At 54.1% G+C, this 13,657-nt stretch overlaps 1 protein-coding gene across 2 annotated transcripts in view; it reads left to right on the top strand.

Annotated features, from left to right (window-relative positions):
- Positions 1–13,657, top strand: part of Tecpr1 (tectonin beta-propeller repeat containing 1) — a 28,731-nt gene that overhangs the window by 7,165 nt on the left and 7,909 nt on the right. For both annotated transcript variants that reach the window (XM_029533555.1, XM_021222540.2), the window contains 11 exons: positions 1,954–2,128; positions 2,217–2,317; positions 3,356–3,457; positions 4,474–4,619; positions 5,650–6,155; positions 7,103–7,248; positions 8,286–8,441; positions 9,211–9,360; positions 9,454–9,611; positions 11,068–11,195; positions 12,307–12,409. In XM_029533555.1, coding sequence (XP_029389415.1) covers positions 1,954–2,128; positions 2,217–2,317; positions 3,356–3,457; positions 4,474–4,619; positions 5,650–6,155; positions 7,103–7,248; positions 8,286–8,441; positions 9,211–9,360; positions 9,454–9,611; positions 11,068–11,195; positions 12,307–12,409 — 1,871 coding nt within the window. The remainder of the gene's footprint in view (positions 1–1,953; positions 2,129–2,216; positions 2,318–3,355; positions 3,458–4,473; positions 4,620–5,649; positions 6,156–7,102; positions 7,249–8,285; positions 8,442–9,210; positions 9,361–9,453; positions 9,612–11,067; positions 11,196–12,306; positions 12,410–13,657) is intronic.

Below are 13,657 nucleotides of genomic sequence, written 5' to 3'. Positions count from 1 at the left end.
TCCTCCTCCACCACCACCACTTTTCTTCTCCTCCTCCTCATCCTCCTTCACCACCAGTTCCTCCTCCTCCTCCTTCTCCACCACCATTTTGCCCAAGATTTTGTATGGTGAAGGAGCACAGGCTGGAATGGTGGAGGGGTTCCCCAAGGTGGAGGAAGAGAGCTAATTGCCTCCTGTCCCTGGAAATGGGACTTCCTGGGTGAGCAGAAAGGTACCAGACTCTCCACAGTACTTGCCCTGGAAGCCTTGGGACCTGTCCATCCTCCCAGCCCACTTCAGGCTCAGATGCTATCGATGTCTCCTTGGACAGAGTCTGAGCCCCCTGCCAGCTCCTTCTTCTATTTCCTAGGAGCATTGAGGGTGTGGGGGTGGATGGCTGGCTGACATGTGGATAGATTGATGGTGTGTGTCTAGATGGATGATGGTGGGTATACGGATGATGGATGATGGATGGATGGATGGATGGATGGGTGGGTGGGTTAGTGGATGGATGGATGGATGATTGATGGATGGTTGGATGAAAGGATGGGAGGGTGGTAGGTATGTAAATGGGTAAATGATGGATAGATGCATATTTAGGGATAAATCTTTTTCTAGAGACTTTGTTTAAAAACTTGCCAAGCGCTGGGCAGTGGTGGCGCACGCCTTTAATCCCAGCACTTGGGAGGCAGAGGCAGGCGGATTTCTGAGTTCGAGGCCAGCCTGGTCCACAGAGTGAGTTCCAGGACAGCCAGGGCTACACAGAGAAACCCTGTCTCGAAAAACAAAAACAAAAACAAACAAACAAAAAAAAACTTGCCAAGCTTAGATGGCAACTGGAACAAAGATGGTCCCAAGTGTAGGGAGGGGTCTGATGCCTTCCGCATGGTTTTAGCTCTTATTTTATGATTGTTCAGTAATTCCTGCGCTAACCACAGTAACCACTTGTCTCCACTGGCTTTGGAACAATCGAAGTGGATTATTTTAGTGGGCTTACCTTTGGCTGGGGTCATGCTGGCTCAGGTGTGGGTTAACCACAGTCACTTCCTCTCAGCCTTACTGGACTGCGGTGGGCTGGGATCTTAGCAGGGTGAGATTGCTAGCCTAAGGCAGCCCGGATGCTGAGAGAGGGGAGGGGCCACGGAGCTTCGAGCCAGTATCACCCAGTGCCACTGTTGTGATTCAGCAGAGCTACCCCTGGCCCCCGTGCTCCAGAAAGGAAAGGCTTATCCCTGAAGCTGCCGAGTTGGTAGGCAGGGCCCATCACAAGGTTAGGTTGGCAAGATCCGAGACGTCCAGGTCTGTAGTTTGAAGATGACTCACTGGAACCATCCTTCCCTAACCTCCTTTACCTGAAATGCATAGGTATGTGCTGTCAATCCCAGCTGCAAAACCCATTTTGTAGGCTGTTTGTGTGCACGATCAGGCACAGACACGAACATGAACACACACACACACACACACACACACACACCCCACATGTACACACACAAAGACTACTTGAGATTCCATCTCACCAGAGTCAGAATGGCTGTCACCAGGAAGACAATGGACAACAAAGGGCAAAGGTGTAGGGAAAGAGATTCTGTTGTTAAAGTGAAACTATTCAGGTTACAGAGCAAAAGAATGGACATTTAGACATTGGGTTTTCCTCACTTAACCGCCAAGACCCTGCCTTCCCTTGTTGACCCATGTCCTGGCAGCACACTGCCACCAGGGGGCGCAGGTTTCATGGACGGCCTGAGAGCTGCTGAGCACCTCACACTGACACCGGAATCTGCTTGTAGTTCTCACAGACTGCTGAAGCGAATAGGTCTGTCTCCCCAGGCTGGCCAAAATCCAGGCATTTTCCCACCAAGCTGTGAGTGCAAAGGGAGGTCTACATAGTGAAGATGTGTGAGTGTGTAAGCGATGCCCACGTGTGAGAGTCAGATTTGCTGATGCGAATACCATGCTTTGTTCCCCCGCTTCTAGGTGTGGTACCGAGAGGATGTCAGCCACCCCAACCCGGAAGGCTCCTCCTGGTCGCTCGTGGATACCCCAGGGGAGGTGGTCCAGATCAGCTGTGGGCCCCACGACCTTATATGGGCCACCCTCTGGGAGGGGCAGGCTCTGGTCAGAGAAGGAGTTTGCAGGAACAACCCAAAAGGTAGCCAGCCCCATGGTAGGAAGCGGGGTGCTTGCTCTCCAGAGTCTTGGCTGATGGAGACCGCCTGGGTTTCTTTGGGGACTGGCAGGAAGTTACTGGTCCATGGTGGAACCTCCTGGATCTGAAAATGGTCTCATGCACGTCTCCGCGGGAGTCAGTGTGGTCTGGGCCATCACGAAGGACCGCAAAGTAAGCATTGGGGGCTGGAGCTGGGGTGGGTAGCAGGTACCAGTGAACACAAGGGTGTCCTCGTGAGCGTCGTCGGAACCCATTAGTGTAAGTCCTCTGAGTTATTCTTTCTTTTTTGAGATGGGATCCTAAGTTTAGTATGTGGCAGAGGCTGGCCTTAAACGTCTGACCCTCCCGCTCGGATTACAGATGTGTGCCATCATGCCTGGTGGACAAAGTGCTGGGGACCAAACCTTGGGCTTCATGCATGCCAAGTGACTCCTCTACCAACTGAGCCACGTCCCCAGCCCTACTGAAATCATCCCCTATCTCCAGGAGGTACCCTCACTCACACCCCTGGACCAAATGCTCCACAGCCGAGTTTATTACCCCATAGGCCAGACATTTCAGATAACCAGAGGGCAGTATGCCAGCCATCTTGGCCAGTTCAGCGCTTTTCCCTTTGTCATTTGTTTCTTATCAGAGGCAGGTTCAGTGAGGCGAAGCAATTTTTATAAGCATTTGTGAAAGCTGTCTATCTGTGAAAGCTGTCTGTTGCGGTACTGGAGAAAGAAAGCTAGCTAAGGCCTTGTACATTCTGGCAACCTGAGTTCAGTGCCTGGGACGCATGTGAGGGTAGGAGAAAACCAACCCCACAGGCTGCCTTCTGACTTCCTCATGCAAATTATGGCACATGACCCTCCTCTTACCCCCCCCCCCAAATACACCCGACAACATATAAGTAAAAATACAATGAAAAGGTCTTCTCAGATTGGGAGATGGCTCAGTTGGTAAAATGCTTTGTCTTAAGATACTCAGGACCTGACTTCCGGCCCTGGGCATGCTGGTGTATGCTCGTAATCCCACTGCTGGGGGGGTGGGGGTAGGGGTGGGGAGCTGGGGACCCTTGGGTCTCTAGAGGTCGTAGGCCAGCCATCCAAGCATGTTCTAGGTTAGTGAGAGACCCTAGTGGACACACACACACACACACACACACTCTCGCCTGTACCTCTGTCTCCAAAGATCTCCAGGGACGCCTGCTGCTTTCTGATTTTCCAGGTGTGGTTCCGGAGGGGTGTCAACTCTCACAACCCCTGTGGCACCAGCTGGATTGAGATGGTCGGAGAGATGACCATGGTGAACGTGGGGCTGAATGACCAGGTAGATGTGCACATGGTTCATGGGACTCAAGATATAACTTGTCACCTGCTGTGCTGTTGTCCCTTCTTCCCCGGAAGGGCTTGCAGATGGGGACAGTGAGGACCCTGGGGGGGTATACCGGGGACTGGTATTCCAGAATCCAGGAGCCCCTGCTTGGCTCGGTTACTCCACTAAGGACCTCTAGGGCTGTCTGCCGTGAGGAAGGGTGGGGTGTGCATTCTAGACACAGGAAGTCAGTGTTGAAAATCGTTGTAGGGTGGCTGGAGTGATGGTTCAGGGCTTAAGAACACTGGCTGTTCTTCCAGAGGTCATGAGTTCAATTCTCAGCAGCCACATGGTGGCTCACAACCATCTGTAATTGGATCCAATGCCCTCTTCACATAAAATAAATAAATCTTAAAAAAAAAAAAAAAAAAGAGTTCAAAGTCATCTTAAGTTAGATAGTTCAGCCAGCCTGAGCCACATGAGACCCTGCTTCAAACAAATAGAACAGAAAACCGTTGTAGGGGAGGGAGGATCACTAAGTGATAACCGCGTCACCTCCCCTTGACTGTGCTACCACGCTCTTCTCATGGATATCATCTGTACGGTTTGACAGTGCGGACTCTTTCTAAAACGCAAAGAAGTTTGGGTTTGGAGAGATGGCTCAGTGGTTAAGATCAATGGCTGCTCTTCTAGTGGACCCAAGTTCGAGTCCCAGCACCACGTTGCTCACCACTGTCTGTAACTCCAGCTCTAGGGGACCCAGCTACCTCTTCTGACCTTTGTTGGCTGGGGGAGGGGAGCTGCCTTCTCCCACCTTGGGTCTCTACAATCACCTGCCGTCCCCAGTGGCCACCTTGGTCCTGACGCACACCCTCAAGCATGCTCCCATGTTATGCCAAGGAGACTTCTGCCTGCGTTTGCATACCTGTCCTGCGGCCCTGCTGAGCATCCTTGGGCTCTCTGCCCTTCTCCAGCACCCGTGGAAGGGGTAGGAACCCAAGTATACGCCCGGCTGCCTCTGTTTGTTCTAGGTCTGGGGTATCAGCTGCGAGGACCGAGCCGTATACTTCCGGCAGGGTGTCACTCCCAGCGAGCTCAGCGGGAAGACATGGAAGGCCATCATCGTGGGCCGAGAGAGTGACCGGTCACACTCTGGCAGCTCGTCCAGTCTCCTCAGGTGACACAAGGCAGCAGGGCCTAGAGGAGTTGGGCGGGGCAGACTGTGTGGCCTCGTGGGATATGTGCCAGTGACCTGCAGAAAAATCAGTCTTTTTCAGAGGGTTATGGGTTCTAGACCAGGTTGGGCTGCAGAGGGAAATTCTGTCCCAACAAAAGCAAAAAAGGAAAGGAAGAAACACTGTGGCTAGGCATTCTACAGATACGATGCTCTCCGCTGCTGCGATAAGGACGAGGAGGAAAGGATTTATTTCATCCTGAAAGCTGTAGTCCATCATTTAGGGAAGTCAAGACTGGAAATTGTGTTGGTCTACGTATTGAGGGTATTACCTCTGACCAAAGAAGTGCCAGCACGAAGTTCTGGGGTCCATCCTCCACACCACATGACTGGGTATGGCGGTACACACCTGTAATGCCGGCATTTGGAAGATGGCGGCAGGAGGATCAGGAGGAGTTTAAGGTCATCTGTGGTTATATAATGAGTTTGAGACCCTGGGATACATGAGACCCTGTCTCAAAAAACAAAACGGAAAAGTGCTTCAGTTGAATGCGGTGATACATGCCTATAGTCCTGGCACTTAGGATTGCTATAAATTCAAGGGTAGCCTGGGCTACAGGGTGAGTTCCAAGCAACAAGGAATATAGCCTGTGTTTGTGCCAGAGGATGGCCTCTACCTCCCGCCTCTACCTCCTCCTCCACACTGAGGTGACAGGCATGCACAGTCATTCATACCCAGTTTTATGGGGTGCTGAGAATCAAACTCAGGGCTTCGTCTGTTCCGAGCAACCACTTTACCAGTTGAGCTACATCCCCAGCCCATCTAAAAACAACAAATACACACACCTCTGCCCTTCGGTTTGGGATGCGATGGGGTCTTTCAGCCCCTGAGAAGCAGAGCCCGTGTGTGTTGTTCAGGCGCAGTAGGCAAGAGCCCAGTGAGCTTGTGACATGCCTGAGTTCACACAGTTAGTCACAGTGGCCAAACACATCTTCCACGGGGAAATGAAAGTTTGTCTTATTTTGTCCCCAGTGCTGGCTGCTTCTTCGGCGACGAGGTGAGGGGCAGTGGTACAGAGTCGGCACCCAGTGATACCGATGCCTCCTTGGAAGTCGAGAGACAGGGCCCCGAACAGCCTCTCCCCAAAGAAGCTTTGGACAATTCCACGAACCTTACAGGGAGCTTGTCCAAGGGCCACGAGACCAGCGGGAACACTGATCACTCCACGGAGAACACCTGCCTGGCTGAGGGCAAAGAAAAGGCTCCTGAGACCTCTCATTCCGATGAATGCCGCGGCCCCGCCTCCATGCCAGCTGAGCTGCCCTGGACCAACATTGACCTAAAGGAGCCCAAAAAGGCGGCTAACCAGCCAACCGCTGGCTTTCCCGAGACGGCGGGCCTCTCCTCCCTGGGGCTCTTCCCGCTGGGCATGGAGGAGCCCTATGGGGCCGATGATCATCCTCTGTGGGCCTGGGTGTCTGGAGGCGCATGTGCAGTGGAGGAAGGCTCTGCTCTCAAGTGGTTCACCGTCCCGTCAGGTAAGGGCGCTGGTGGATCCGAAGTGTCCCCGTGGCTGTCTGTGGGTGCGTGGTAGATAGGTGAGCAGCAGGCTCACCCCCTGCCTCAAGGCTCTGTGATGCCCGATAACCCTGGACCAGCTTTTGGCTCCAGGGAGGAAGGTTCACGGAACAGTTTGAGGTTGGAACCTTCTAGCAAGAACAGGTAGGTTGGGATCAGAGAGATGACTCCACCGGTAAAGCACTTGCCTCGAAAGCCTGAGGGCCTGAGTTCAAATGCCAGAACCCACACAAAAGCTGGGATTTGAACTCAGGACCCTCGGAAGAGCAGTCAGTGCTCTTAACCGCTGAGCCATCTCTCCAGCCCCTGGCGGTATATATCTTTATCCCCAATACTGGGAGCTCACTGGCCAGGCAGCTAAAATTTCAAGCTTTCAGTCCTAGCAAGAGATCCTGTCTCAAAAAAACACAAAAACCAAACAGGTGGAGACACAAAACGACTGAGAAGAGATTTCCCACCGTCCGTCCACACATACACAAAGAGAAGGAAGGAAGGAAAAAATAAATAAAAATCAGGCTGATTTGGAGATTGTTACAGTTCCTGTCTCGCTGCTGGGACAAAATAACCGGAGAAGTGTTTAGGATGGGGGGGGGGGGGGAAGGGGGGGCGGGCTCATGTCGGCTTAATTCAAGGATACTGCCCATCATGGTGGAGGGGCATTACACCTCATCCACAGTCAAGAAGCCGGGGTGAGTGCTGGTACACCTCACATTCTCCTTATTCAGGCTGGGACCCCAGTCCATGGCATGGGGCTGCCCACCTCAGTTAAGCCAATCTGGAAACTCCTTCACTAGGCCTAGACCCCGTCAGGGTGACTGTCAGACGGGCCATCACAGGGGAGCCGCACCAGCCACTTGTCCGGCTGCAGGCAGGATGGCACCCGGCCTAAGGCTCTGGCCTCTTGCAGGCCTGTCCCCCTCAGTGCAGACGCTGTCCCTGTCCATCACTCCCGCCCAGACGGCTGCCTGGAGGAAGCAGATCTTCCAGCAACTCACAGAAAGGACCAAGCGGGAGCTGGAGAGCTTCAGGCACTATGAGCAGGCTGTGGAGCAGGTAGGCCCGCTTGCTTGTTTGTTTGGAATGCTTTCTTTGTTTCCCCGCATGCTAGCCTTGAACTCACTCGTAGCCCAGGTTAGCCTCACATTGATTATCCAGCTGCCTCAGCCTCCCCAGTGCTGGGGTCACAGCACTCAGCACCTCAGCTGGCTCCTGCCCGGTTAGTGGTCGCGCGGCCGAATGCCAGCCCTGGCCCCACGCGACCAGCAGGGCTTCCAGACCCCAGGGCAGATTCAAGGATGAGGAATCAAGTTGGTGGCTTACTCCTCTATCCTGAAGGGCTTTTCTTGAGACTCTACCATCTTCAGGACACCATGCGGGCCCCGGGAACCCAGAATCCTCAAAGGGAGGTGCACGTGGAAGGGAAAGACAAAAGCGGTCAACCTTATGTCCCCACACCTCCATTCCCGTGATGGCTCGTCTGACAGCCACCTTGACAGGCTTTAAGCTCAGTGAAAGCATTTCCAGAATGGGTTACCTGAAGCGGGCATCTTCCAGGAACCTAAACACACGCAGCTCAGATGTTTGATGAAGCGGGTCAGGATAGACTGGCACATAGCCACTGCTCTCCCCAAGGGCCACCCTGCTTGGCGTACCTCATACTGTAGGAGATAGACACCAGCCTTGGCTGCCACAGTCAGTCCAGGGAAGAAGCCTTAGCTGGCCCACAAGCTCCTATCCTGTGTCCCAAGTGGGCCTGTGCACTCAGCCCGAGACTTTGAGAGCCATCTTTGACTCCCTCTCTGACTCTGGGCCAGGTGTGACCCCTTCCTTGGGCCTCAGTTTCCCTATCCAGTTCATGGGCTAATGATGTGTACACCCCGGGAAATTGGTAATACAGCTACATCTCTGGCGCCACCTAGTGTCCTGTTGCAGCACTGATGTCAGGAATGGAAGCCGGGAAGCCAGGAGGATGGAGAACTGGGAGCACAGGGCAAAGCGGAGACACAGGCCAAGGACTAGAATGGCTCTTGGGCTCCGGGAAGGAGCTGCCTGTGACCTTTCCCCTCTGTCCTTGGTTGTCCGTGCCACAGTCAGTATGGGTGAAGACGGGGGCCCTGCAGTGGTGGTGTGACTGGAAGCCCCACAAGTGGGTGGACGTCCGTGTGGCCCTGGAGCAGTTCACAGGGCACGACGGGGCTCGAGACAGCATCCTCTTCATCTATTATGTGGTCCATGAGGAGAAGAAGGTACGGGGCGGGAGGCACTTGTCAGGGGAGGAGGGTCGTCAGGGGACGGTTTCCCAGAGAGGGGCACACAGATTGGCCTTTTGCCCTCCGCCAGACCACACCCCTCTGAGAGTAGCTTCCTTTTTTTCTTTAAATCTAAATACCACTGTGTATTTTTCTGGTCCTTTTTATTTTGAGACAGACCCTCACTAAGTTAACTAATCTGATTTGGAACTTAACATGTAGCCTAGGATGGCCTTGAACTCACGTCTTCCTACATCAGCGGCCCAGATGCTGAGTCACAGTTTTTTGTTTGTTTGGTTGGTTGGTTTGAGTTTTGTTTTTTTTTTTGGGGGGGGTTGTTTTGTTTTGCTTTGCTTTGTTTTCCTGAGACCGAGTTTCTCTGTGTAGCCCTGGCTGTCCTGGAACTCGCTCCGTAGATCAGGCTGGCCTCCACAGGGTCACATGTTTGAATCATTAGAGATTGAATCCCAGTCTCACTTGTCGATGTGTGCCAGGCATTCAACACCCAAAAGCGCTGTTTTAATTTTTAGGAAGCACAGGTGGGAAACAGGCTCTCATGCACCACCGTGTCTGGCTGCATGCGGCCTGGGGCTGGGGATTGAACTCGGGGCTTCGCTAGACAAGCGCTTTCTGAGCTGAGCCTCCTCTTCAGCCCCAGAGCATTTGTTCATCACATACGGCTTCAGCCCTTGGATCCTGAGGCCCGGGGAGGCTCAGGGTAACACACCCCGGGTGACAGCCACACTGTGCACCCCTATCCAAACAGTATCTACACGTGTTCCTGAACGAGGTGACCGTGCTGGTCCCCGTGCTTAACGAGGCCAAGCACTCCTTTGCCCTCTATACCCCCGAGAGGACGAGACAGAGGTGGCCCGTACGCCTGGCTGCCACCACAGAGCAAGACATGAATGACTGGGTGAGTGATGGGGGTCCTCGAGGAATTAGTGAGAAGAGACCTATACCCGGGCCTCAGTCTGCCCAGCAGTGACCGGCTCTGTACCCATGCCAGCTCGCCTTGCTCAGCCTGTGCTGCTGCGAGAGCCGGAAGGTCCACGGACGCCCATCCCCGCAGGCCATCTGGTCTGTCACTTGCAAGGGTGACATCTTTGTGAGCGAGCCCAGCCCAGACCTGGAAGCCCGTGAGCGCCTGCTGCCCTGCGACCAGATGTGAGTGGGCCTCTGTGCCCTAAATGGACCTGGTGCCCCATCTCTCCCCTCCCCGCAGCCCAGACCCCAGAGCTTGTGTTCCTGAAAAGGGGTCCCCTAGCGGGACCGGAACCCACACTCCACAGCTTCTCACTGACTAGCCAGAAAGGTGGTTAGATGCTTTTCCGGACCCTGAAACCCACTGGGTCTGTTCGAGGCTGGGCTTGGAGATCAGTGGTATCCACCAAGGAGCTTTGGAGTAGCCTGGAGCACTTGGAGTGGTTAATGGGGTCTCGTCCCACCCCCAAGTGGCTGCAAGGGCCGGATCAGGGAAACCACATCTCCTTCACCAGATCTGACCCCGGGGCTCAGTCCCTTCCAGTTCTGCTGAGACCCTGCAGCCTGGGGGACCTGGAAGCGAGAGGAGAGGGAGGAGTTTGGTGTGTGTCTTACGGGTGGAAGTCTCTGGAGTGGAGTAGTGACAAGCAAGGGGGGACGGGCACCCATTGCCTTTGGATATGGGAGATCTTGGAGCTGGAGTTCCTCTGTTGGGGCATTTAAAACCAAGGCTCGAGGGGAAGTTGAGCAGCTCTGTTGTTACGAGTGTTTGCCTAACTGGGCAGTGGTGGCGCATGCTTTAACCTCAGCACTTGGGAGGCAGAGGCAGGCAGGTTTCTGAGTTCGAGACCAGCCTGGTCTACAGAGTGAGTTCCAGTTCAGCCAGGGCTACACAGAGAAACCCTGTCTCAGAAAGAAAAANAAAAAAAAAAAAAAAAAAAAAAAAAGAATAAGAGTGTTTGCCTAAACTGTTAGGAACGTTGGGTTCATCCCCCAGTACCCCATAAACTGAGTGAGTTTGAGGACACAGCCTGGGATCCGTGAGACATGACACAAGAAATTCTAAAGGAACAGGTAGGAGCTCTGACTTCTAAGTGATCGCAGTCAGCTCAGAATCGCAGACTGAAGTAGCCGTGCGCACTCTCACCCCCTGGTGGCAGAGGCAGGGCCTACAGAAAACCAACCTAGTGTCCTGCTTAGGAGGTGGCTGTCCCTGGGTAGCCTCCATGGGATGGCTTGGGAGCCAGCTGGCTACGCTGTCCCTCTGTCCCTCGCGCAGAGGATTAAACGGCACGTTCCTTGCTGTGTGCCTTGACCTTTAAGCCTGTCTGCACCTCGCACACTGTGACCAATCCCGACTCCACTTCCCAGCTCTGAGAGGGGACCATTGTGAGTTAGACTCTTGTCTTGCCCCATGGTCAGTGTGGCCCAGGGGGGCGAGGGGAACAAGCACTCAGGGACACCCTGCCTCTTATATCACGTCCTCTCCAGAATTGGTTGACTCAAACAAGAGCCAAGTGGGTTGTCTGTTCTTCGGCCCGGAGGTCTCAGACTTGTAGTATTTGAGCACGTGAGGTCTAGCTCCAGGGTGGGTGACTGGTCGAACAATGGGGCTAAGGGACTTTTATCACCTCTGCAGGTTCTGGCGACAGATGGGAGGCCACTTGCGGATCATAGAGGCCAACAGCCGAGGCGTGGTATGGGGCATTGGCTATGATCACACGGCCTGGGTGTACACGGGCGGCTATGGCGGCGGTTGCTTCCAAGGTGAGGGTGGCTCTGAGCACCTGAGGTTGGCCAGATTAACTCCCAGAACCTTCTGGGCATGACCTCCCCTAATCCCCACCTGGCTACCCTTCCCAGCGCCCAGGGCTGCTGTCCCAGCGCGGACACTTAACAGCTGGCTGACAGGTGACCTTCACCACTGCCAGCCTCCAGGGCAGTCTCAGGCCAATTCACGGGGCGCGAGAACCCAGAGGCCTGGCCTCTGAAATGCCCTGTGGGATCCCAGCAGCAGAACGGAGGAACCTGAAGGTTCTGGAACAGCAGCTGTCAGGGTCCTCTGGTGTGTTCAGCACCTCACTTCATAGATGAAGCCACGGGGTACATCAGGTAGCTCTAGAACTACTCCCTGCTCCCCAACTGTGCCAAATCCCAGAGTCTTTAGGGAGAGCAAATCACCCGCAACCATAGGGATCCTCAAGTTTAGGGTGGAAAGTAGGGACAAAAGCAGACTTTGAGATAGACTGTTCTGTGCCACAGTCCCAGTACCTCAGGGTGGGACTGCATCTGACCCTGGAGAACCGTGGTCCACTAAGACCACAGGAACTTGCAGTCTCACAGGCCAAGAGCTTCCCTGACCTTGTGGCAGGAACCACTTCTGGACTCTGTCCTGCCTTCGAGGACTTTCAGACGCTCAGAGGTTATATGTGTGGGCCAAGGTAGCTTTGCTAATAAGGGGAGCCGGGCAGGCACCTGCTGGGTATGAGATAGAAGACATCAGGGCATAGACGAGGCCTCAGTCAGAACAGACGGGTGCTGGTTGGGTAGCCTTCACTACCAGCACTCGGGAAGCAGGAGCCGGCCGATCTCTGTGCGTTTGGGGCCAGTCTGGGGCGTACAGTGACACCCTGCTGCAGATTGCTCCCGTGGGAGCCATGCAGTCCCAGAGAAGCTAAGGAACACAGAGGGGAGAGACACCTATGCAGAGCTGTCCCTCTAAGATCAAATAACCCATCTCAGCCGCCCCGACTCTGATCTGCCCTCCCAGTGTGTTTCCCATTGGGCCAAGATGCTTCAGGCAGAAAGGCCGAGTCCCTGGCAGCCTCGGCGCTAATATGGCCTGCGTCCCAGCAGCCTCTTGTCCCCTCACGCCTAGGCCTGGCCAGCAGCACCAGCAACATTTACACACAGTCAGATGTGAAGAGCGTCTACATCTATGAGAACCAGCGTTGGAACCCTGTCACGGGCTATACCAGCAGGTGAGTGGCTGGGACGTCTGGTGAGGGGGTGGGTGAGTGGCCGGGACGTCTGGTGAGGGGGTGGGTGAGTGGCCGGGATGTCTGGTGAGGGGGTGGGTGAGTGGCCGGGACGTCTGGTGAGGGGGCGGGTGAGTGGCCGGGATGTCTGGTGAGGGTGCTGTCCGACCCAGGCTACAGACCGGACAAAAGCTGATGGCAGTGTTCAGCATAGCCTGGAGCTGGCGTCAGGCCGCCAGCCCGGTGTAATGGGATCGAGTTTGTTTTTTAGGAATGTGTGTGTGTGTGTGTGTGTGCGCGCGCGTGCGTGCGTGCATGTGTGCACATGGTGTTCATGCGAACCATGCACATTTGTGTGTGTGCATGTGCATGCGGAGGCCAGAGATCGGGCTCAGGTACCCTCAGTATCTCCCCAGTGCTGGGATTCAAGGACACACCAACCACCATACCCAATTTTTTATTCCTCTAAGTTTTATTTTGTTTTTAAGTGTGTGTGTGTGTGTGTGTAAGTGCAGATGCCTGTGGTGACCTGAAGAGTGTTAGATTTCCAGAGCAGGAGTTGCAGGCAGTTGTGAGCCTCCTAACGTGGGTACTGGGAACCACGCTCAGGTCCTCAGGGAGAGCAAGCCACGCTTAGTCACTGAGCCGTCTCTCAGCCTGGGCAAGCTCTTTCACTTGGGTTCTGTGGATTGAAATGGACTCCTCAGGCCTGCAAGGCAAGCATTTTATCAAGCGCCCTCTCTCTCCAGACCCTTCCCTTTCTTTTTAAAGTTTATTATTAGAACGCATCTCCATAAAAAGATGGCTAAGTGGTTGAGAGTGCGAAATTGCTCTTGCCAAAGACCTGAGTTTGTTTGCCATATCAGCTGCTAACCTGACTCCCTCTGGTGAGAGGCTCCAGGGGGGTCTGGTGTCCTCTCCTGGCCTTTGCAGGTACTGCACACATGGCATATTCACACACAGGCATGCACACATCCACATATGTAACATTTTTTTATTAATCTAACGGTTGAAGAGACAGCACAGCAGCTAAGGGTGCATACTGCCCTCGCAGAGGACCTGAGTTTGGTTCCCAGCACTCACAGACAGTTCACAACTGCCTGTAATTTTACCATCAGGGGACCCAACACCCGCCTCTGGATTCCACAGGCATCTACACTCACATATGTGTACACACACACGCACCCCACACAGATAACCCCCTTACTCACTCAATTAAAAATGCAATTGTTCATTTGTTGGAGACAGGGT

Source organism: Mus pahari, chromosome 23 (assembly GCF_900095145.1).
Source record: "Mus pahari chromosome 23, PAHARI_EIJ_v1.1, whole genome shotgun sequence".
NCBI classification, from domain to species: Eukaryota; Metazoa; Chordata; class Mammalia; order Rodentia; family Muridae; genus Mus; species Mus pahari.
Note: the sequence above shows the minus strand (reverse complement) of the source record. Positions and strands in the feature narration are given on the sequence as shown.